Source organism: Gossypium hirsutum, chromosome A12 (genome assembly GCF_007990345.1).
Source record: "Gossypium hirsutum isolate 1008001.06 chromosome A12, Gossypium_hirsutum_v2.1, whole genome shotgun sequence".
NCBI lineage: Eukaryota > Viridiplantae > Streptophyta > Magnoliopsida > Malvales > Malvaceae > Gossypium > Gossypium hirsutum.
The window spans coordinates 107,633,634-107,657,607 of record NC_053435.1 but is presented as its reverse complement, the minus strand read 5'-3'; the positions used below and the strand labels follow the sequence as shown (position 1 = coordinate 107,657,607).

General features: G+C 37.7%; 2 protein-coding genes and 1 pseudogene across 2 annotated transcripts; all 3 read right to left on the bottom strand.

Annotated features, from left to right (window-relative positions):
• Positions 1 to 270: 270 nt before the first annotated feature.
• Positions 271 to 7,135, bottom strand: LOC107936871 (berberine bridge enzyme-like 28). Its single transcript, XM_041083757.1, has 2 exons — positions 6,419 to 7,135; positions 271 to 1,355 (listed from the first exon to the last, which is right to left on the bottom strand). Exons 1-2 carry the CDS (start codon positions 7,098 to 7,100, stop codon positions 436 to 438), a joined length of 1,602 nt encoding a protein of 533 aa, XP_040939691.1. The 5' UTR covers positions 7,101 to 7,135; the 3' UTR covers positions 271 to 435.
• A 3,544-nt stretch (positions 7,136 to 10,679) lies between these two features.
• Positions 10,680 to 12,469, bottom strand: LOC107936879 (berberine bridge enzyme-like 18). Its single transcript, XM_016869655.2, has one exon. The coding sequence runs from the start codon at positions 12,432 to 12,434 to the stop codon at positions 10,791 to 10,793; it is 1,644 nt and encodes a 547-aa protein (XP_016725144.1). The 5' UTR covers positions 12,435 to 12,469; the 3' UTR covers positions 10,680 to 10,790.
• Positions 12,470 to 14,791: 2,322 nt separating this feature from the next.
• On the bottom strand, positions 14,792 to 16,415 carry LOC107936872 (cannabidiolic acid synthase-like 1; annotated as a pseudogene).
• Between the last annotated feature and the right edge of the window lie 7,559 nt (positions 16,416 to 23,974).

Genomic DNA, 23,974 nt, shown 5'->3' with positions numbered 1-23,974 from the left:
AACTAGGAATTAGGGAGTCAAATAGCTTTGTTGATACTCTCACTAAAGATGGTAAAACAGCTGGACGTTTGGCGTAGCTTCATGGTTTTAGACTTCACTTAAAACATATATCAGTGTTATTAATGCTTCAAATAAAAATTCTATAATAAAGTACTCTGTTTTTTATAAGATAATACTACAATTGTGAATTAGTCAAATAGAGAATTAGATAAAAATTAAGCTAAAACTATTATAATTTTTATAAATTTGTATTTGATGCAATCATAAATATTTGTGAATGACTCGTAATTCACCATTATAATAGCATTTAACAAATAAATTTTATTTTATTTTTTGAATAAAAATTTTATTTCATCTATAATAACATGAGAAGTATGAATTTTTTGAAATTCTATAAGCTTTAGTGATCTTTTAAGGTTGCTCCCGTTTCCACAATTACGAAAGAGGAGGGATGCTTTGTTCGTGCCTGAAAAAGTTTTGGGAATCAACTTTTGTCTTTATATGCACCAACCTGTCGAAGTTATTCTTAAAATATTTAAGGCCCCAAACCCTGGCTTCTGCATAGCTTTCTTTGTCGTTGTTAATTTTATTAGCCCCGATGTCAAGATCTCTGTAATTGCTATATGCTTCTCTTGGAGATTTTGAAACGTAAGGAGTCATGTAATTGTAAACTCTCCCCATCCAACTCATGAACTTTTTAGAGTTTTTATTTTCCTCTTCTTCCCAGTCCACCACGTATAAGATGCTGTAGAGATTTCCAGCTCTATGAGGATATGGAGATTCAGTCTCAGAAATCTCTTCCATTTTGCCTCCAAAAGCCACAAATACCATACTTGCGAATTTTGCTTCGTCCTCATAAAACTTAGGCCACAATCCTTGGAATGCTGATTCTGGAATAAGTTGTTTTACAAAATCCGATTTTGCTTTGAAGAACGTTTTCGAAAGAACTGACTTTTGGCTTCTCTCGAGTAAAGTTTCTAATGATACTCCAACAGGACATTGGGTAGCGCAAAGATTAGATTCAGCCCAACTCATTTCAAAGCAATCTTCTTTCACTATTCCAAGTTGAGGGAATTTTTCTTCCATCAGCGGAACAAGCTCATCGGTGCTTCCCAGAAATATGCCCGTAAAACTTGCTTGAACCGTCATCTTTTCATTTTCACTTGAATTCACCCTTGAAATGATGATGCTCGTATGTATTTCTTTGGGAAGCTTGTGTGCAATATACTGCCACTGGTGAACAAGCTTGGTCGCATTTTGTTCTAACGTTTTGCTCACTGTAAAAACAGTAACATTAGCTGGAACTGGCACTAATTTCAGCTTCCAAGCAAGGACTATCCCAAAGCTACCCCCACCTGTTGAAAGCTGGACTGCAATGCAACATGGAGCCAAAAGCTTGCTACTGCCGAGACCAGCAGCTATCGAGCTCAGCTCCTTTTGCTTGGTGCGCACGAATGGTTTTTGAACCGAATGAAGCAACCAACTTTGCTGCTTTGTTTTGATGTAATTTGGTTCAGTTCAACTTTAGTTTGTTTGTAATGCTAGTTAAACTTAAGTTAGTGACAAGATCTTTTGATGTAATGGCTGATTGGTCAGCTATGTTTGATTATTTTTTGGCTAGTGACTAGGTTTGTATTAGTTGGGGCAGTTAAATACATTAGGTAACTGTCAATGTACAATGTAACTCTTTTATATATTTCAAGTTGAATGAAAAAGGATGTATGTTTAGTCACAACATTGCTGAGTATTTTGACTTTTGGCCAAATTTTTGCTTTGCTTTTGCCTCGATTCTTCTTGCTTCAGTCTTGCAAACACTGAGTTGCAACTTTGCTTTGATGTTTGCTGCTGCCATTGTTCCAACAAATGGTATCATGAGCCCGAGTCTTTGAGGGGCCTTTGTATGCAATCTGTTGTGTTCGAATCAAAACCAGCAGTAAGTTCAAAATTTGGTAAGATTGAAGCATTTAAAATCAGTTTAGCAGAATGAGTTTCACTCCTCCACCTCCACCAGTGTTCACTGGAGAAAACTATCACATTTGGATAGTTAAAATGAAGACTTATCTCCAGGCACATGATCTTTGGAGTGTGATCGAGAATGATGCTGAACCACCTCCATTGAGAGCCAATCCCACCATTGCACAGATGAGGCAACATACTGAGGAGCGAGCCAAGAAGCATAAGGCTATGGCCTGCTTGCAAAATGGAGTCTCTGATGTGATATTTACTCGCATCATGGCCTGTGACTCACCTAAGCAGGCTTGGGAGAAGCTGAAGGAGGAGTTCATGGGGACTGATAAGACAAGGCAACAGCAAGTAATCAACCTCAGGAGAGACTTTGAAAATTTGAGGATGAAGGAGTCTGAGACCATCAAGCAGTACTCAGACAGGATAATGGCCATTGTCAACAGCATTAGGCTCCTGGGAGTGGACTTCACAGAGAGCAGAGTTGTTGAAAAGGTTATTACAACTCTCCCTGAGAAATTTGAGTCTAAAATCTCTTCACTTGAGGACTCGAGGGACTTATCAGCCATTTCATTGTCTGAGCTGATAAATTCCCTATATGCACTTGAGCAAAGGAGGGCAAATAGGCAGGAGGAGAATCCTGAAGCTGCTTTCCAGGCTAAAGCCAGTGAAGGCTCAAGTGTGAGTGCAAAAGGCAAGAAGCCTTGGCACAATAGAAGGGTCAAGTCAGGAAGAGATGAAGCAAAAAGGGTTTTCCCACCATGTGTTCATTGCAAGAAGACAACACATTCAGAAAAGTATTGCTGGTTTAGGCCAGATATTCAGTGTAGAAAATGCAAGCAGTTTGGCCATGTGGAGAAGGTGTGCAAGGGCAAACCAAGGGAGGCTACTCTGCAACAAGCTAGACCTGCTGAGGACATTCAAGCTCAGGAGGAGCAAGTGTTCACAGCAACTTGTTTTGTTGGCACAACCAAGGCCAGCAATGATTGGCTACTAGACAGTGGCTGCTCACACCATATGGCAGCAGATGAGAAGCTGTTCAAAAGCCTAGACAGAAGCTTCCACTGGAGGATTAGAATTGGAGATGGTAGGCTGATTGAGGCTAAAGGCAAGGGCAGTGTGTTGATTAGCACTGGTTCAGGTAACAAGCTGATCTCAGATGTGTTTTTTGTACCTGACTTAGACCAGAATTTGCTTAGTGTAGGCCAATTAGTTGAAAAGGGCTATACATTGGTTTTTAAGGATGGTTGCTGTATTGTTCAAGACATGAATGGTCTGGAGTTAGTCACAGTCTCTATGACTGATAGGTGCTTCATGCTGGATGTTAGCCAAATAGAAAGAAAGGCATACACCAGCCTTGTTGAAAGCACTGACTTGTGGCATAGGAGACTAGGCCATGCAAATTTTAGATCCATCGATCTGTTACATAGGCTGAATCTGGTTGATGACATTTCAAAAATTGAAGCTAGTGGGAATGTTTGTGAGGTTTGTCAGCTTGGTAAGCAGGCTAGACTGCCTTTTCCTACTGACAGTGCTTGGAGAGCTCAAGACAAGCTTGAATTGGTGCACTCTGATGTTTGTGGCCCTATGAGAACACCTTCAATCAGTAAGAACAGGTACTTTGCCCTGTTTATAGATGATTTAACAAGGTTGTGCTGGGTCTACTTCTTGAAGCAAAAGTCAGAAGTGTTTGAAGCCTTCTGCAAATTCAAGGCTTATGCTGAAAATCAGTCAGGCTGCAAAATTAGAGTCTTGAGGACTGATAATGGATCTGAATATGTGTCTGAGAGATTTCAGAAGCTTTGTGACAGTGCTGGGATTCACCATCAGCTCACAACAGTCTATACTCCTCAACAGAATGGAGTCTGTGAGAGAAAGAATAGGACTGTACTGAACATGGCCAGGTGCCTCTTGTTCCAAGGCAAGCTTCCAAGTCAGTTTTGGGCTGAGGCAGTCAACACCTCAGTGTATCTGCTCAACAGACTGCCAACTAGAGCAGTCAAGGATAAGACTCCTTTTGAGGCTTGGCATGGAGTCAAACCTGTGGTAACACACTTAAAAGTGTTTGGCTGTGTATGTTATGCACTTATTCCAGTAGAGAAAAGGACCAAGCTTGAGAGCAGAGCAACTCCAGGAATCTTTGTTGGCTACAGCAGCAACAAGAAGGGCTATAGAGTGTATGATCCTACAGCAAAGAAGGTTTTAGTCAGCAGGGATGTAAAGTTTGATGAGGAAAAGTGTGGAATTGGAATGGTGTTGAGACTGACTTGTCTGAATTGGACCAGTTAGACTTGGTTGCTGAACCTGCAGAAGAAGGACCAAGTAATGATGCTGTCGATGATATACCAGTGAGGGGCACCAGAACTTTGGCTGATGTCTATCAGAGGTGCAATGTTGCTGTGATTGAGCCCTCAGACTTTGAAGAGGCTGCTAAAAACAGAAGCTGGATGAAAGCTATGGAAGCTGAGTTGGGAATGATCAACAAAAATCAGACTTGGGAGTTGGTGAGCAGACCAGAACACAAGAGGGTCATAGGAGTTAAATGGGTGTATCGGGCCAAGTACAATGCTGATGGCTCACTGAACAAGCACAAGGCCAGGCTTGTGGTGAAGGGCTATAGTCAGCAGTATGGTGTTGACTACCTAGAAACTTTTGCTCCAGTGGCAAGACTGGATACAATTAAGCTGCTGTTTGCTTTAGCAGCTCAGAAGCAGTGGAGAGTTCACCAATTGGATGTCAAATCAGCATTCCTGAATGGTTTTCTCAAGGAGGAGATCTTCATCGAGCAACCTGAAGGTTTTGAAGTTGTTGGACATGAAGACAAAGTGTATAAGTTGAGAAAGGCCCTCTATGGCCTGAAACAGGCACCAAGGGCCTGGTATGACAGAGTTGATGCCTACCTGACCAAACTTGGATTTGTAAAGAGCCTTAGTGAGCCTACTCTATATGTTAAAAGGTCAGAACATGAAACCTTGCTGATAGTCTCCTTGTATGTGGATGATTTGCTTGTGACAGGGAGCAAAATCGAGCTCATTGATCAGTTCAAGGTCCAAATGCAGCAAGTGTTTGAGATGACAGATTTGGGGATCATGACTTACTTCCTTGGCATGGAAGTGCACCAATCTGATCGAGGTATCTTCATCAGCCAACACTCATTTGCTTTGAAGATCCTAGACAAATTTTGCATGCATAACTGTAAAGCAGTCAGCACACCTGTGGCTCAAGGAGAAAAGCTGACTAGCAGTGGTGATCAGCAGAGGGTTGATGAGAGGCACTATCGAAGCCTAGTTGGTTGTCTGTTGTATCTAACAGCAACCAGGCCAGATATCATGTTTGGTGTCAGCCTGTTATCGAGATTTATGCATTGTTGCAATGAGGCACATTTGAAGGCAGCAAAAAGGATCCTTAGATACATCAAGGGCACTGCTAGTTTTGGTGTAATGTTTGAAAGTCAGAACCAACTGAAACTAGAAGGCTACTCTGACAGCGACTGGGCAGGATCTCTCGATGACATGAAGAGTACCTCTGGATACTTCTTCACACTTGGATCGGGCATGTTTTGCTGGAGTTCTAAAAAGCAACAAACTGTTGCTCAGTCCACAGCAGAAGCAGAGTACATTGCTGCATCAGGAGCAGTTAATCAGGCCATTTGGCTAAGAAAGCTGCTTTATGACCTTAATGAAACTCAAGATGAAGCAACTGAAATCTGGGTGGACAATCAGTCTGCAGTTGCAATAGCCAAGAACCCTGTGTTCCATGGCAAGACTAAGCATTTTAAGATCAAAATGCATTTTGTTAGAGAGGCTGAACAAGCAAAGGAAGTCAGCCTTGTGCATTGCAGCTCAGGAGCACAATTGGCTGACATAATGACCAAGCCCTTAGGGGCTGCTCGATTTGAATCTTTGAGAAGTGCAATTGGAATGTGTTGCATACAGTCCAAGGAGGAGTGTTGAAAGCTGGACTGCAATGCAACATGGAGCCAAAAGCTTGCTACTGCCGAGACCAGCAGCTATCGAGCTCAGCTCCTTTTGCTTGGTGCGCACGAATGGTTTTTGAACCGAATGAAGCAACCAACTTTGCTGCTTTGTTTTGATGTAATTTGGTTCAGTTCAACTTTAGTTTGTTTGTAATGCTAGTTAAACTTAAGTTAGTGACAAGATCTTTTGATGTAATGGCTGATTGGTCAGCTATGTTTGATTATTTTTTGGCTAGTGACTAGGTTTGTATTAGTTGGGGCAGTTAAATACATTAGGTAACTGTCAATGTACAATGTAACTCTTTATATATTTCAAGTTGAATGAAAAATGATGTATGTTTAGTCACAACATTGCTGAGTATTTTGACTTTTGGCCAAATTTTTGCTTTGCTTTTGCCTCGATTCTTCTTGCTTCAGTCTTGCAAACACTGAGTTGCAACTTTGCTTTGATGTTTGCTGCTGCCATTGTTCCAACACCACCACCTCCTCGAATGGCCCAAAACAAATCTTCTCCCATGGATTTTTTATCAAGAATTCTCCCTTCAACATCAATTAAACGAGCATCGATTACATTATCTACACCAAGACCATATTTTCGAAACAATACGCCATAGCCTCCTCCACTCAAATGTCCACCGACACCCACGGTGTGACCGATACCAGCCGGAGAGGCAAGGGTTCTACTTTTCCGAGCAATTTCGTAGTACAATTCTCCAATAGTTGCACCAGATTCAACCCATACCGTAGCTTTTTCAACGTTAACCTGAACCGATCGAAGATTCACCAAATCGATCACCACAAAAGGAACTTTATAAGTGGTAGTATAAGAAAGACCCTTAAAGTCATGACCCCCACTTCGAGTCCTGACTTGCAGTCCATGTTTTCTGCAACAATAAACTGCGGCTTGGATGTGGGATGCAAGCAGTGGTGTTACAATGGCCAAAGGTGTAGGCGTAGATGGTGTTGTGAACCTCAAATTTTGAGCAGATGACTTCAAAACAGAGGAGTATGATGAATTATGTTGGGTGTAAACGAGTTTGGCAAAGGAAGAAGAGTTGTGAAAACGAAGGGAAAGGCAATGAAGAAATTCCTGAGCAGGCTGAGCTGAAGCACTAATTCTCCATGACAAGGGGAGGAGAACAATAAGAAGAAATGGAAACATATTATTGGCAATGAATTAATTTCGTCTTTGAATCTATCTATGTTTTGTGGGCATTGGAATGTGTTGCAAGCAATCACATTATTAATAATGCTAAGATTGGTGGACAGTCTGCTAGATATGAAACCAAAGTTTTACTAAACTATTCTCTTGTTAAACTAAATCTTAATTTATTCAAAATAAATTAAAGAATACATAATCATTATAATGCGAGTCTTATAATAATATTAAATTACAAGATCATATTTATGTTTTTAATCCTTACAAGTACTATCTTTCTCTAAAGTCTTGGGTTTTCTAGAGATTTAAAATATATATTTTTATACACGCTAGAATTATGTTGAAGAAGCAACCACAAGGCAAGGTCAACTTCATAGCCGCCCATTTGAGATTTATCCCCGTATATTAAAACTTAGATGAATCAAGATTTTCTCCATGCTTATGTGTGGGCTCTTGGATTGTTATAGTCTTTCAATTTCTTGCATTAGACTTCCTTGTAGAACTCTAATCTTATGTTTTACAAGTTCCAAGTATCGAATTCGTTTAAGAATATGTATCAATTGACAACAAAAATATATATCAATGTCTTATCAATATTTCAATTAAAAATTCTATAATATAGTTGATTGAGTCTTAGCTCGATTGGTATGTGTACTGTTGTTAATGTAGGAGAATATGAGTTTGAGCGCACTGAAACGCATTATCTTTCTATTTATGGATTAAGAAATGACTATGAATAGTTATAGGAAAGAAAAAAAAATCTACAATATAGTACACTCTTTTTTCTAAGAGAATACTACAGTTACCAATTAGTCAAATAAGGGATTAGATAAAAAAAATTGACCTAAAACTAATTTAGTTTATTATAAAATTATATTTGATGTACATATGATAGTTTATAAATGACTCGCTCAACGTTATAAAAGCATTTGATGGAGAAATTCTATTGAGTTTTAGTAATTTTTAAGATTGTTCTCCTTTCTACAACTACGAAAGAGGAGGTTTATTTTGTTCGTGCTTGAAGAAGTTTATGAATGACTCAAAATTCAACATTATAAAAGTATTTGACAGAAAAATCTTATATGATTTATAATAACATGAGAAGTTTGAATTTTTTAGAAATTGTACAAGCTTCGATGATTTTTAATGTTGCTCTCAAGTTTCCTCAATAACGAAAGAGGAGAGATGCAAGTTTTGGGGACCAACCTTTGTCTTTATATGCATCAATCCACTGAAGTTGTTCTTAAAATATTTAAGACCCGAAAACTTGATTTATGCGTAGTTTACATTGTCGTTGTTAATTTTATTAGTCCTAATGTCAATATCTCTGTATATTTTGAAACATAGGGAGTCATGTAATTGTAAAATCATTAACTTTTGAGAGTTTTTATTCTCCTCTTCTTCTTAATTCACTACGTATAAAATGCTGTAAAGGTCATCGGCCCTGTGAGGATATGGATATTCAATCTCAAGAATCTCGTCCATTTTCCCTTCATAAGCCACAAATACCATAACTTGCTTGTATCGTCATCTTCTCATTCTCTTCACTTGAATTCACCCTTGATATGGCAATGCTCGAGTGTATTTCTTTGGGAAACACGTGCGCAATAGACTGCCACCGATGAACAAGTTTGGTCGCATTTTGCTCTAACGTTTTCCTCACTGTATAAACAGTAAGTCATTAACATTAGCTGGGACTGGGACCAATTTCGATTGCCAGGCAAGGACAATCCCAAAGCTACCCCCCCCCCAACCTCCTCGAATGGCCCAAAACAAATCTTCTCCCATGGATTTTCTATCCGCAGCAAGACCATACATTCGAAACAACACACCGAAGCCTACTCCACTACTTAAATGTCCACCAAGACCCACGGTGTGGCCATTACCAGCCGGAAAGGCAAGACTTCCAATGAATAGAACTAATTTTACTAAAATTTGAGACAAGAGACAATTATAGAAAATCAAGTTTATTCATTCTAATAATGAAATATTCTTATAAAGGATGATTGTTTATAAAGAGGGTTGTCTATATATATATAAAAATATTTAACCCTCTATTTGCATAATACATCAACATGCCTGCCATCAGCGTAGCTCCAAGCACCGGATTAAAGAAAAAAAAAACTAATCCCGATTGACAATGAAAATTATCATTGAATAAGTTGTATCATATACTTGTATTAACATGTGTCTATTTCTCGAAAAATATAATCGATAATAATTTATTCATTTAACAATTATATTTAAAAATTTATTAATTTTATAAACGAATTATAATATGAAATATAATTGTACTAAAAAATTTTTAATTTTAATTCAATTGTATATATACAATTTTAATTTTTATTCAATTATATACATTTAAATTTTGGGTATCCTAAATATTTATACATGTAATAAATAACTACCATAATACAACACAAAGTGATTGCTGCTTCATATTAACTAACTCTGAAGTATAAAATATGAAATACTAAAATTAAATATAATTCGTAAATAATTTCTAATAAAACTAAAGCAAAAAGTATCTTATATTAAAAAGAATATTCAAGACCAATAATGGTTGAGTGTAGTGACGTTATAGTGACACTTTTTTAACTTATAGTGACGTTTCTAAACATCACTAAAAAGCAAACTTAGCGGCGCTTACAAACGCACCACCAAAAGCATCTCAAAAGATGTTAGCAACATTTGCACATTTTTAGGGGCGCTTATAAACCGTTTGTGGCATTTATAGAAGTGCTGCAAATAGTACATTTAGCACTCTAAAAAAGTCATTAAAATTGTCGAGTGCGCTGAAGCACATTATCCTTATCTATGGGTTGGGATGGGCTATAGATAATTTTAGAAAATTTATCAAAAAGAACAAATATGATTAGAGCCTATAATGAAATTATTAAAAACAAACCACTAAAACTTTCAATTATGTTGCCACGTTGCCACGTTGCCATGTTGCCACGTTTCCTGCATATCTAGAGAGATTAGGCTTTCTATTATGTTTTCTTGTTGAAACCCCTCATGTTCAAACTTTCAATGGTAGTTTTTATGCAGACACCATCACTTGTTAACTAATGTTGAGAATTGAAATTTATATCTTGAAGAATATTGAGAAGGATGATCATCAGTGGTGCATTTAGGGGGCTTGGTAGGGGCCTCGATCCCTTTAAAATGAAAAATTTTCTATTTAGATCCTTTACAATTTTTAAAATTTTAAATTAGTAAAGGTAAAATTACACTTTGCTCCCTCTAAAAATGATAAAATTTCGATTTAATCTTTTAAAAATTATAAAAATATAAGCTATTCAAATGTTGAAATTTCATTTTTACTATCGTAAAAATTACAATTTAATTTCGACTCCTCTACAAAAATTTTCTAGCTTCACTCTTGATTATCACAAATCCCAAAAAAGTTTATGTAAGGACTTACAGAAAGATAATACTATCGATGTATAATTAAGATAACGAATATAAATTCAATAGTATAGTTACAAATTAGTGAAACTGGGGATTAGATAACAAAAAAGGAGGAGGAGGAGAAACTATAATAGTTTATTATAAATTTGTATTTGATGTAGTGTACATTAAACTTATAATAGTGTATGAATGACTTATAATTCAGCACTATAAAAGTACTTCACAGATAAATCTTATTTTATCTATAATAACATGAGAAGTATGAATCTTTTAAAAATTCTATGAGCTTAAGTGCTTTTTATGGTCGCTCCGTTTCCACGATAAGAAAAGAGGAGGGATGCTTTGTTCATGTCTGAAGAAGTTTTGTGGATCAACTATTGTCTTTACATTCACTAACCTATTGAAGTTGTTCTTAAAATATTTAACACCCCAAACTCTAGCTTTTGCATAGCTTCTCTTGCGGTTGTTAATTTTGTTCGTCCCAATGTCAAGATCTCTGTAATTAATATATGCTTCTCGGGGAGATTTTGAAACGTATGGGGTCATGTAATTGTAAACTCTCCGCATCCAACTCATGAACTTTTCAGAGTTTATATTTTCCTTTTCTTCCCAATCTACTGTGTATAAGATGGTGTAGAGGTTACCAGCTCTGTGAGGATATGGATATTCGGTCTCAAGAATCTCATCCATTTTGCCTCCAAAAGCCACAAATACCATAATTGCAGATTTTGCTTCATCCTCGTAAAACTTGGACCACAATCCTTCAAATGCCGATTCAGGAATGGGCTGTTTTACGAAGTCAGATTTTGCTTTGAAGAATGTTTTTGAAATAGATGACTTTTGATTCCTATTAAGTAAAGTTTCCGATGGTGATCTGAGTAAAAATAGGAAAGAGTAGAGATTAGATTCAGCCCAACTCATCTCCAAGCAATCTTCTTTCACTAGTCCAAGTTCAGGGAATTTCTCTTCCATCAATGGAATAAGCTCATCAATGCTTCCAAGAAACGTGGAAGTAAAACTTGCTTGAATTGTCATCTTCTCCTCATCTTCACTTGAATTCGCCCTTGCTATGGCAATGCTCAGGTGCATTTCTTTGGGAAACTTGTGCGCAATAGACTGCCACCGATGAACAAGTTTGGTCGCATTTTGCTCTAACGTTTTCCTCACTGTAAAAACTGTAACATTAGCTGGAACTGCGACCAATTTCAATTTCCAAGCAAGGACTATCCCAAAGGTACCACCACCACCTCCACGAATGGCCCAAAACAAATCTTCTCCCATGGATTTTTTATCAAGAATTCTCCCTTTAACATCAATTAAACGAGCATCGATTACATTATCTGCACCAAGACCATATTTTCGAAACAATAAGCCATAGCCTCCTCCACTCAAATGTCCACCGACACCCAGGGTGGGGCAAATACCAGCTGGAAAGCCAAGAGTTTTACTTTTCCGAGCAATTTCATCGTACAGTTCACCAACAGTTGCACCAGATTCAACCCATGCTGTAGCTTTTTCAACGTTAACCCGAACCGATCGAAGATTCACCAAATCGATCACAACAAACGGAACTTTATAAGCTGAAGTATAAGAAAGACCCTCAAAGTCATGACCCCCACTCCGAGTCCTGACTTGAAGTCCATGCTTTCTGCAACAATAAACTGCAGCTTGGATGTGGGATGCATGCAGTGGCGTTACAATGGCCAAAGGTGTAGGCGTAGATGGTGTTGTGAACCTGAAATTTTGAGCAGCTGACTTCAAAACAGAGGAGTATGACGAATTATTTTGTGTGTAAACGAGTTTTGCAATAGACGAGTTCGGAGAACGAAGGGAAAGGCAATGAAGAAATTCCTGAACAGGCAGAGCTGAAGCATTAATTCTCCATGACAAGGAGAGGAGAACAACAAAGAGAAATGGAAACATATTATTGACAACGAATTGAGATAATTAATTTCGTTTCTGGATCTATCTATGTTATGTGAGAATTGCAACATGTTGCTAGCAATCCCATTATTAATAATGCTAAGATTGGTGGACAGTCTGCTAGATATGAAACCAAAGTTATCCTAAACTTCTTAAGCTAAACCTTAATTTTATCCAAAATAAAATAAGAAAAGCAGTATGATTAACGTGTGAGACTTAAAATAATACTAAATTACAAGATGATATTATGTTTTTTAATCCCAACAAATACAATCTTTCTCCAAAGTGTTGGTTTTCTAGAGATTTAAAACTACATTTTGTGTAGAAAACTCAAGTGAGTAAGTTGATTCTATATATGGAAAAAAAATTCAATAGATTTAGTGGAGAGTATCTAGATTTTATTCTAAGTGTAAGGTAATGACATGGTGAGTTGTAGTACTTAAATAATAACTTATACGTGGCTTTCTGGGCAAGGTCTTGTACACATAAAAAAATCTAGATTGTGCGTAACCAATATCCTAATGTTTTTGTTTGTTGTTCTTCACTTGTTACTTAATTCAATTACAACTAAACCGATATCTAATCTAGTACCAGTTCACAAAAATCAAACTTAATTTTAGTTATTCACCCTTCAATGCCCAAGAAAATTTTTAAAATATTTATCTTGTACGAAAGCACTGAAATATATTGATCGAAACAACACAGTTTTAATAAATTAAATTTATTCTTGTTTGTGGAAGTTGAGGCTTTGGATGCTTTGGTTGTAAATATAAACCGGAATGGGTGTATGAAAGCTGAAACTGAATTTTGGTATTTGAGATTTTCTTTGTTGAGGATGGTGTTAGGTAAAAGAGCTTTGCTAGTTTCCATGATGACATGAATGATTCCATTTAGGTGTTGACTTTGTGTTTATCAAATTTTAGTTCTTTCATTAAAAAGATTATATTTCATATCAATTAGTGAAATGCGGATTAGGTAAAAATTAGGGCAATTTACATTCTAAGATTATCCAACTTAGAGTAGGTTTCATATAAATTATAAATATTTAATTAAATTAAATTATAATTTTAAAAGTATAATGATAAATTTAATTTTTCAATATTTACATCATGAGCCAAGTTAGAATTTTTTTTAGGTGGAATTAAGTTATATATTTTTATGATAATAAAAATATAATTTCACCATTTTAACTTATATCTTTATAATTTTTAGAGGACTAAATCATTTTTTATAATTTTTGAGACTAAAATACAATTTTACCAATACTATTTAAAATTTTATAAATTATAAAGAGGCTAAAAGATAAATTTCCATTTGAGGGGCTGTTAGCCCTCTGGCTCTGCCCCTGGTTTACATCTTTTGTCAATTTAATCATTATTATTTTTTTAGTTAAATTTAACTATTAACCTTTCAAAAACAGCCATATTACTTTTTTTTAATGAAAATGATGACTAAAACATTAATTTTTAACGATATTAGCGTGGCAATCCGCGTGTACTTCATGTTGACATAGCATTATTTGTCTTATATGCCACGTCAAATACATGTGGATTGTCATGTTTAATAATTTAACATTTTTATCAATATTTCTGTTAAGAAAATAACAATCAATTATTTTTAAAAGGTTGATGGTCTAATTCAACTCTACTTTTTAAAGGTTGAAGGTCACATTTTTAAATGTCGATGAGCAATCGAGGACAACTTGACTGACGGGAGGAGAATCATCTTCAGGAGTCCACATGGTGCCTTTTGGGAGTGCTACGTGTCTAGCTCGAGTGGGGTATAACAATTTTAATACTTACACTGTTGGTAATGATAATAGGCATGTTGTTTAATCTCCTAATTTATTAGAAGACCGAAACTTGATAATGATTTTTTTAATGAATACTTTAAAATTTTGAAATAAATATAAATTTTGATACCAAAACTTTGATTTGGTGTAATTATACTCATAAAACTTTTTTTATTTGGTGCAATTATATTCATAAAACTTAAATCATGGTCCATATGTATAAATTAAACTTTGATTTTGATCCATTATATACATTTAAAGAAACGCATATATATTTATTTTCATATTAGATTAATATAGTTATTTGTGATGTAATATACTAACGTAAAATTATGCTAATTCGATAATATTGTTAGTGATTTTCATATGTAAAATTACCCAAAATCGAAGTTCATATATGACAATGCACATTGAATTAATGTTCATGCATAGTTTTAATATTTACCTCTAAAATTTTAGGTTGAAGTTTGACTATAAACTTATTCATCATTCTAAATTTATATATGAGATGTTGTACATGTTTAAAATTGTTTTATCACTAACTCATTATTCATCACTAGAAAGCTTGACAAAGAAATTGTATCAGAAACATGAAAGAGGGGGAATGCTTTGTTCATGCCTAAAGAAGTTTTCTGGATCAACCTTCGTCTTTACATATACCAACCTATCGAAGTTGTTTTTGAAATATTTACGACCCCAAATCTTGGCTTGTGCATAGCTCCCTTTACAACTGAACATATTATTGGATCCAATTTGGAGATCTTTGTAATTAACATATGCTTCTCTTGGAGAATTTGACACGTAAGGTGTCATATAATCATAAACTCTCCTTATCCAATTCAAGAACCTTTTGGAATTTCTATTATCCTTTTCATCCCAATCCACCACGTATATGATGCTGTAGATGGTGCCAGCCCTATGGGGAAATGGAATTTCAGTCTCGGGAATCTCATCCATTTTCCCTCCATAAGCCACAAGGAATATATTTGCCATCTTTGCTTCTTCCTCATAAAACATAGGCCACAATCCTTCCAACCCCATTTCAGGAATAGGCTGTTTTACATAATCAAATTTTGCCTTAAAGAATGTCTGAGAAACACCCGTTTTTTGATGTCGTTCAAGCAAAGTTTCCAACTCTACTCCTCCTTGGGCTGAAAGGATGGCTTCAACCCAACTCATTTCCAAGCAATCGTCTCTCACTAGTCCAAATTCAGGGAATCTTTCTTCCATCAATGGAACAAGCTCATCAATGCTTCCAAGAAACATGGAACTAAAATTAGCCTGAATTGTCATCTTCTTATCGGCTTCACTTGATTTCACACTGGATATGAAAATGGACATGAGTAATTCTTTAGGAAACTTGTGCGCAATAGACTGCCACCGATGAACAAGTTTGGTCGCATTTTGCTCTAACGTTTTCCTCACTGTAAAAACAGTAACATTAGCTGGAACTGCTACCAATTTCAATTTCCAAGCAAGGACTATCCCAAAGCTACCCCCACCACCTCCTCGAATGGCCCAAAACAAATCGTCTCCCATGGATTTTCTATCAAGAATTCTCCCTTTGGCATCAATTAAACGAGCATCAATTACATTATCTGCTGCAAGACCATATTTTCGAAACAGTGGTCCATAGCCACCCCACTGAATTGTCCACCAACACCCACAGTGTAGAAAAGACCAGCCGGAAAGGCAAGAGTTCTACTTTTCTGAGCAATTCCATAGTACAATTCACCAATAGTTGCACCAGATTCAACCCAGGCTGTAGCTTTTTCAACGTCAACCTGAACCGATCGAAGATTCACCAAATCGATCACAACAAATGGAATTATATAATTTGCTGTAGTATAAGAAAGACCCTCAAAGTCATGACCCCCACTTCGAGTTCTGACATGCAGTCCATGTATCCTGGAGCAATAAATTGCTGCTTGGATGTGGGATGGCTGCAGTGGTGTTATAATGAACAAAGGTGTGGGAGTAGATGGTGTTGTGAACCTGAAATTTTGAGCAGATGACTTCAAAACAGAGGAGAATGAAGAATTACGTTGTGTGTAAACGAGCTTTGAAATGGAAGTGGAGTTAGCGAAATGAAGGGAAAGGCAATGAAGAAACCCCTCAGAAGGATAAGCTAAAGTACTACTACTTTTCCATGACACAGAGAGGAGAATAACAAAAAGAGAAGGGAACATATTGTTAGTGATGAAGTGAGAAATTTGACTAATTTCGTTTGCGGATATTTGTCAAATGTGTTACATTATTTATAATGCTAATTTGGTCAACAAAGTCATCTGGCACAAATGAGAGACTCCACTAGCACTTAGCCACTAACATTTCTGATTGACTGAAATCATTTCTTCCTTTACACTTGAAAATGGTTGACTAGAAACTAAGTTGAAGTAATTATGTAAAGCTAGGCAAGATAGATTATAATTTCTTGTAAAATGGACCATGCCTGCTGTACAGGCCAATTTTGGGCTAAACCCAAAACCCAACTAACCTAGCCCAATACCCTAAACCAACCTAGCCCAATCCTAAAACTACCTGAGCCCAAACTTTAAAACCCTAACAGCCCATCTGCTTAAAAGATTTCAGCAGCAAGCCCTAGCTCCCACCTTGTCAGCCGCCGCTTCCCACCATCGGCCAACCATTGGCCACCTTGCGCACTACCCCCTCGTCCACCACGCTCCATGCGTCTGACACCCCACCACCAACACCGGTCATACCCTGCAAACACAAACAACAAGAAGGCAGCCACAACAGAGGAATAGGGCATTTTTTATTTGTTATTGTAATCGATTATAAAACGGGGGGAGAAAACTTTGAAAGGAAAGGGTATTTTGGAAAATGGGGGGATCTTTTTTTTAAAAAGAAAACGCATATCAGAGAAAAAATTAAAACAAAAAGGAAAAAAAGGAAAAGGGGGGAACACATCTTCGAATAGCAGAAATAAGAACAACAAAGGTTTATATTTTTTGATCTATTGACTTATCGTTTTCGTTTTGTTTCTATTTTTATTTTGTTTCATGAATCTGTTAAATAAAAAGAAAGCAATGAAAAGAGGAGAGGGAGGAAACGAACCCTAATCCCCCGCATGTACCGCCGTCGGAATCCTTCGGGTCACCCAAATCGGGCCGGAACGGGTGGCGTTTGGGTTTCTTTCCCGCAGCTTTAGGGCCATGAAGGTTCAGGCTTCATCGGTTGTTAGAAGAGAGGTTAAAAACCCACCTTCGGCCACTGCTCGTTCGCCATGGCTGTGGCATGGTCCGTCGATCGGAGAGAAAATGGGGGGAAGTAGGAGAGTTTTAGTTTTTTTTAGGTTTCGTAACAGAACTGAATTTTCATTCTATTTCTTTTCTCTTAAATTTTTTTTTCTAAATTTATAAAATATTGAAACGGCGCCGTTTACCCCTCAGACCCGTATGCGCGACTCGACCCGCTGAAGGTCCGCGCATTCCTGTTAAAGGGGACATTTGCGCATTAAGTCCCCGGTTCTTCTAGGCGCACTCAATGTAGTTTTTTTATTCTTGCGATTTTGGCTTTAAATTCTGCCTATGTTTCGATCTGGTCTTTTGACCACATGCGGTTCTTCAAGTTGAAACGCTGCGTTCTGGACTTGGGCATATTTCCCCAATCGGTCCTCCACATTTTGCGCGTGCTTCACTTCGGCCCTCGAACCTTTTATTTACGAATTTGGCCCCAAATTATTGGCCTGATTCCAATTCGATCCTCGACCCTTTTTTTTACTTTAAGTTTTTTTTATCATTTATTTATTTTTATTTCTTATAAAAATGCATGCTTAAAATCAGTTTCATTTAATGTTTTACTTAATGCTATACATATATATATATATAAAAAATTCAGATTTCGTCATATACATGTACATGCATGCTTCTTAATGCGTACATATTTTTACAATCAATATATATACATACTTATACTTTTTATATGCTACAATCTATATGGTCTTTTATTTTCATATATACACGTATATACACATTTTTTTTATAATATACATGCGCACACATTTTATGTTATAGATTTGTACATACACGTGTTTTATATTTTATAACTCCTACATATGTATAAACATATATTCCTCTTTTTGTGTATATTTTATAATCTAAAAAATAAGTATACCTATATACATTTTTAAGTATACATATGCACATACCTACATTTTTATTTTATAATACTTACAGTTTTTATATATGTATATATTTATATACGTTTTCATACTCTATAATTTATATGCATTTCGTACTTTCATGGCTTATAATTATACATGCATGCACATTGTTACATAATTGTGTTTATTGTCATCATTGTTATTTGGTGTTTGTTTCTCTATTCATGAACACTTTCACTCTTTAAATGATAGTTCTATTTATTTATTTGTATGCTTTGTTTATGTAATCGCCTCGTCATTTCATTTTGCCTATTGCATTGTTGTTACTCATTTTACTTTGCTCACCTCGTCGTATTCGTTGTTGTTTTGTCAAGCATTGACACTAAACATCAAAAGAAAATTTTTCTAAATGAGGCAATATTTCGCGTTTGGAAAATCGAGAAACGTGCCCTAACGTGCTGGGTTTCGATTCCTCGTTCGACTAAATAGCCAAATATCCTCTTAAAGCTTCAAAGTATGGTTTCATTAAACTATAAGGTGATCTTGGTTTCGATGGTTAGAGTATCGTGTCCTAACGTGCTGGATGTGATATTCCTCCGGAACAAGAGAATCTTATGTTTCAATTCACGATATCAGATTTTCTTTTAAGGATCGCATTTTTTAAAACTCTTCAAATTTTCAATTTTCGACACTAAGACACTAATTAATCAACTAGGTACCAATTTTGGGCGTATCGAGGGTGCTAATCCTTCCTCGTGCGTAACCGGCTCCCGAACTCATTTTTCTGAATTTCGTAGACCAAAATCGTTGTTTTAATAAAATTAAATCATTTATTAAAAACAACCACTTTTGTGAGGTGACCCGATCACACCTCGTCAAAAAAGGATCGGTGGCGACTCCCGTTTTCATTCTTTTTTTTAAATCCAAGTCGACCCCGTTTTCAAAAAAAAATGGTGTCAACAGCTTGGCGACTCCACTGGGGACTATTAAATAAGAGAGTCAAGCCACGAGTTGATTGCTTTTTGTCTTTGTGTCAAAATTGAAAACTTGCTTTTTGCCTTTATTTTGGCTTTTATTATTTGTTTATAATTACTGCTTTGTTTAGAATTTAGATGTATATTTCTGCACATTCCATTGCATGACCGTTGGTCACACCTTTTAAGTGGGAGTGAGAAACTACGCCTTCGTGATGTTTTCACCTCCGCATGGGATAGTGAATTGCTTCCGGGATACATCCGTACCTATGTCTTCGTGAGATTTTCATCTCCGCATGGCCATAGGGAAATGTATTCCCTGAACTGAACTCGGTCCATATGAGCCTATAATGGGTAAGGATCGAGGAATCTGCTGGTTCAGGTACCCTTACTTTAGAACCAAACCACACATAGCGAGCCATAAGAACCCACCGAGATAGAGCTATTCCAAACCCTAGTGCTTACCGAATAGATGCTTTATTTATTATTGTTTACTTTAAATCATAGATCTAATTTGCTTTGTTTGTGATTGCATGGCATTTTCATTTCAAAAGAGGTGTCGATTCACGTTCAGTATAGATAGAAAGCTTATCATGGAAAAGAGGTTTCTTGATAAAGTAGAAGACAATGCAGCTGTACGATTATGGGCTGAGACGATGTGGAGAGAGAAAGGCGATAGTCTTGCAGAAGGGTACGTATCAGAGTTATGGGACTTCACCCGTATCAGCGTAGTCCAAAATGATCTGCGAGAAATGAAGGAAATATGGGATCAATGGGACGACGGGACCAAGCAGATGTTTTACTGTGATTACGGGGACTTACCTCACCTACTTGGTGTCAAAGTGGACAAGCATTTATTCCGAGCCCTAGCCCAGTTTTGGAATCCTGCTTACAGTTGTTTCACTTTTGGAAAAGTGGACTTGGTGCCCACCGTGGAAGAATATACGACCTTGCTTCGGTGTCCAAAGATTCAAATTGACAAAGCCTATTCTAGAGCTGCTAGTGTCCCGACATTATTAAAAAAATTGATGAGCATTACAGGGATGAGCGAACAGTGGGTCGCTGCCCGGATCCAACAGAAATGAGACAGTAAATGCGTTCCTTGGAAAAGCTTGCGAGATTTAGTATTAGCACACCCTGATGTCAAGAAAAGAGTGGATGTCTTCGCTCTAGGTATCTATGGTTTGGTAATTTTCCCTAGAGCTTTAGGGCACGTAGATGAGGCCGTCTCTGATTTGTTCGATCGGCTTAGTAAGGGAGTCACGCCCATCCCGGCAATCTTAGCAGAAACCTTCAGATCTCTAAGCGCATGTCGAAGAGCAGGGGAGGGAAGGTTCATCGGATGCGCACAGCTACTATTGGTGTGGTTCCATAGTCACTTTTGGAAGGTGGAAAATGTCTCTTATCGAGTCTTCTCAGAAGGTTATTCCCCGTTGAAGGAACAAGTTGCTACACCAGACGAGACGACATCACGGAAGAGAATGGATGACGATTCTCCAAAATCTTCAGGAGGATGACGTTGAATGGAAAGCTCCTTGGATGGTACCCGACGAGATCCTGTATCGATGTGGTGATTTCGACTGGGTCCCTTTACTCGGAATTTGGGGAGCTATCGGTTATGCCCCTTTACTCGTATTAAGACAATATAGATCGAGACAGTTCATACCAGCAACACAAGGGTTGGCTCATGTGAGTTTTCTTATAAGGATGAAAACTACAAGAGAAAAACTCGAGAAATATCTAACGCTTGGAAACAGGTTCACCGAATGAAAAGATTTACCATAGGAGCGATGGCAACTTCAGAATATTATGGGTGGTGGAGTAAAAGAGTCAATGACAACATCCCTAAGCCGAGGGAAGATTGCGTTCAGTCTATAGAAGAGCATCTACAAGTAGTTCCGTCAGAATTAGAGATCATCAAACGAGACTTTGAGAAAGAAATTCTGAGTTGGGAAAGAGGATAGAACAGTTAGAAGAAGAAAGAGTGCATTTGGGATTAGACATCGATATCCACAAGCTAGAAGCCGAGAATTAAGGAAGGGAAAGAACAAGCTGAAGAGGATTTGGATAGTCTAAAACAGATTACAAGAAGCTGCGATTGTCGATGAGACTGTCGGTCTGGGCAAAACGTCAGAGCAGTGGCGACAAGAGATCAATGAGGAAAAGAATAGGGCCGATCAATGGGAAAAGAAATTTCAAAATGCTCGAGCTCGAGAAAACGCTTTGGAAAGGAGTTTGTTAGAGTGCCGAAATGAGAAGGCAGGATTAAAGGCCAAAGTGACAGAGCTAGAAAAGTCACTTCACTCGTACCGTAGTCGCAACTCCATGATCGAATTAAGAGCAAGCTAAATAAGATCGAAGAACTGAAGGAAAGGTAAGGAGCTTGAGACGCATTACACAATTCTGAGCTACGAATGGAGCTCCTTGAGAGGAGTAATGATCAATGGCAAGAGCAATTCATCATTTCAAAGGCAGATTAGAGACAGAGATTACGTTATGGGCGAAGCTGTGACTCAAGTGCGGGAAGTGGCTGATCATCTGCAAACATTAGCAGTTCAGGCCGATGTATTGAGTTTAAAATATGAGTCAGAATCAAGCCGAGGTCGAGATTTAGCTTGGCTTCTTAGGAAGGTTAAGGCCTTGGGTATAAAGGCGAAGCCGTATATGTAATTTATTTTATGTAAAGAAATTTGCTTTCTAGTTGAGTTTTCTAATGAAATTGAATTCGAATCAATGCCTCTTTTTGCATTCATCTCATACATTTGCATTACATCATATGCAGTAAGTTTCATAAAATGACCCTAATAAAATTAAATTATGACAGTTACCCTGGAAACCAACAAAAATCTAATCAAATATCACTACGGTACTCGTCGCCAAACAAAAGTAATGGATCAAAGGTTGGAAAGATTGGAACAGTTGCAACGAGAGATGCAAGATCAGATGCATGAACGACTGGAAAAAATCCAGCAGGACATGTTAGAATCCCAGAACACTGTGATGAACCAATTAAAGCAGTTATTGGCTGGAGGGAATAACAAAGGAAAAGACCCCGTAGTTGATGCTGGGGAGGATCACGATGACCCTGTTTATCCTCCAGGTTTCACCCCAACTAACATCCAAGCACAACCAGAGGTGTACCCACAGAGGGTACCGGTTACCATTAGACCTCAATATCTGGCTAGTGCCTCGGTACCAGTGCATTTTCAAATGGGCTCGGGTTCTAATCCCGGAGATAATCCCACTAATCCTGTGGTCCCGGACCTCGATGACGTGGTAAAAACAGAAAAAACAGAATGAACCTGCCAAAACAGCTGGAGGACCGATGTAGATGGTTAGAGGAAAAATTTAGAGTCATGGAGAACATCGACTATCATCGCGGGGTTGACGCAAGGATCTGAGTTTGGTCCCTGATTTAGTACTCCCACCTAAGTTCAAAATGCCGGAATTCGAAAAATATAATGGACTAGTTGCCCTGAAGCTCATATAACTATGTTCTGTCGAAGAATGACAGGATACGTCAACAATGATCAGCTGTTAATCCACTACTTCCAGGACAGTTTGATAATCTGCAGCCAAATGGTACAACCAACTGAGTCGTGCTAAAGTTGTTCATGGAGAGACTTGGCGCAAGCTTTTATGAAGCAATACAGTCATGTAACGGATATAACACCGATCGAATTACGTTACAAAACATGGAGAAAAAGCCTAGCGAGAATTTCAGGCAGTACGCCACGATGGAAGAAGTGGCAACACAAGTCCAGCCGCCCCTTTTGGAAAAAGAGGTCACCATGTTGTTTATCAACACTTTGAAAGCCCTGTCATCAACCACATGTTGGGGAGTGCTACCAAGGCTTCTCGGATATGGTAATGTCCGGTGAAATGATTGAGAACGCGGTAAGGAGCGGTAAGATTGACATGGGGGAAAACTTCAAAGACCAGCCCAAGGAAAAAGAGGGCGAAGTAAACACGTAAGCACATATAGCAAGAGCCATTCAAAACCGATTACTGTTGGCCCTCCAAAAATGATAACCACTATCACCAAGCCCCTCGAGGCAGGAACCCAACACAAGGCCCAACACAAGGACTAAACAGAGAGACTTCAATTCACGCCCATTCCAATAACATACGGGGAACTGTATCAGAAGTTATTTGATGCACACATAGTATCTCCATTTATCTCGAGCCCATGCAACCTCCATATCCCAAATGGTATGACACGATCCCAATGTGAATACCATGCAGGGATACAGGACACTCAATTGAGAACTGTACTGGGTTTAAAAAGGCGGTGGAAAGGTTCATTAAGATGGGGATTGTGAAGTTTGACGACCCATTAGGACCCAACGTAGCAGCGAATCCGTTACCCACCTGCTGATAAGGGGTAAACGCAATAATCGAAGGTGAGAAAAAGAATCAAAACCGACATTGCAGAGATAAAAACCCCATTGAGTGGTCTGGACAAATGATAGAAGGAGGGTCTCATCAAACAAGATTCAAAAGAAAGGCCCGAAGGAACGAAGACGTACTGCGAGTTTCATGCTGAAGAAGACCATGACATTCGAAACTGCACTGAATTCAAGGCCATAGTACAAAATTTGATGGACAACAAAGGAGCTAGAATTTTTATGAAGAGATCAAAGGACTT

Excerpts from the sequence above, each read along its gene's own strand:
- LOC107936871 (XM_041083757.1), bottom strand. The coding sequence starts at position 7,100 with ATGTTTCCATTTCTTCTTATTGTTCTCCTCCCCTTGTCATGGAGAATT. Across the intron at positions 1,356-6,418 it reads TTGGGCCATTCGAGGAGGTG|GTGGGGGTAGCTTTGGGATA; the intron begins GTGGTGTTGGAA and ends AGCTTTCAACAG.
- LOC107936879 (XM_016869655.2), bottom strand. The coding sequence starts at position 12,434 with ATGTTTCCATTTCTCTTTGTTGTTCTCCTCTCCTTGTCATGGAGAATT.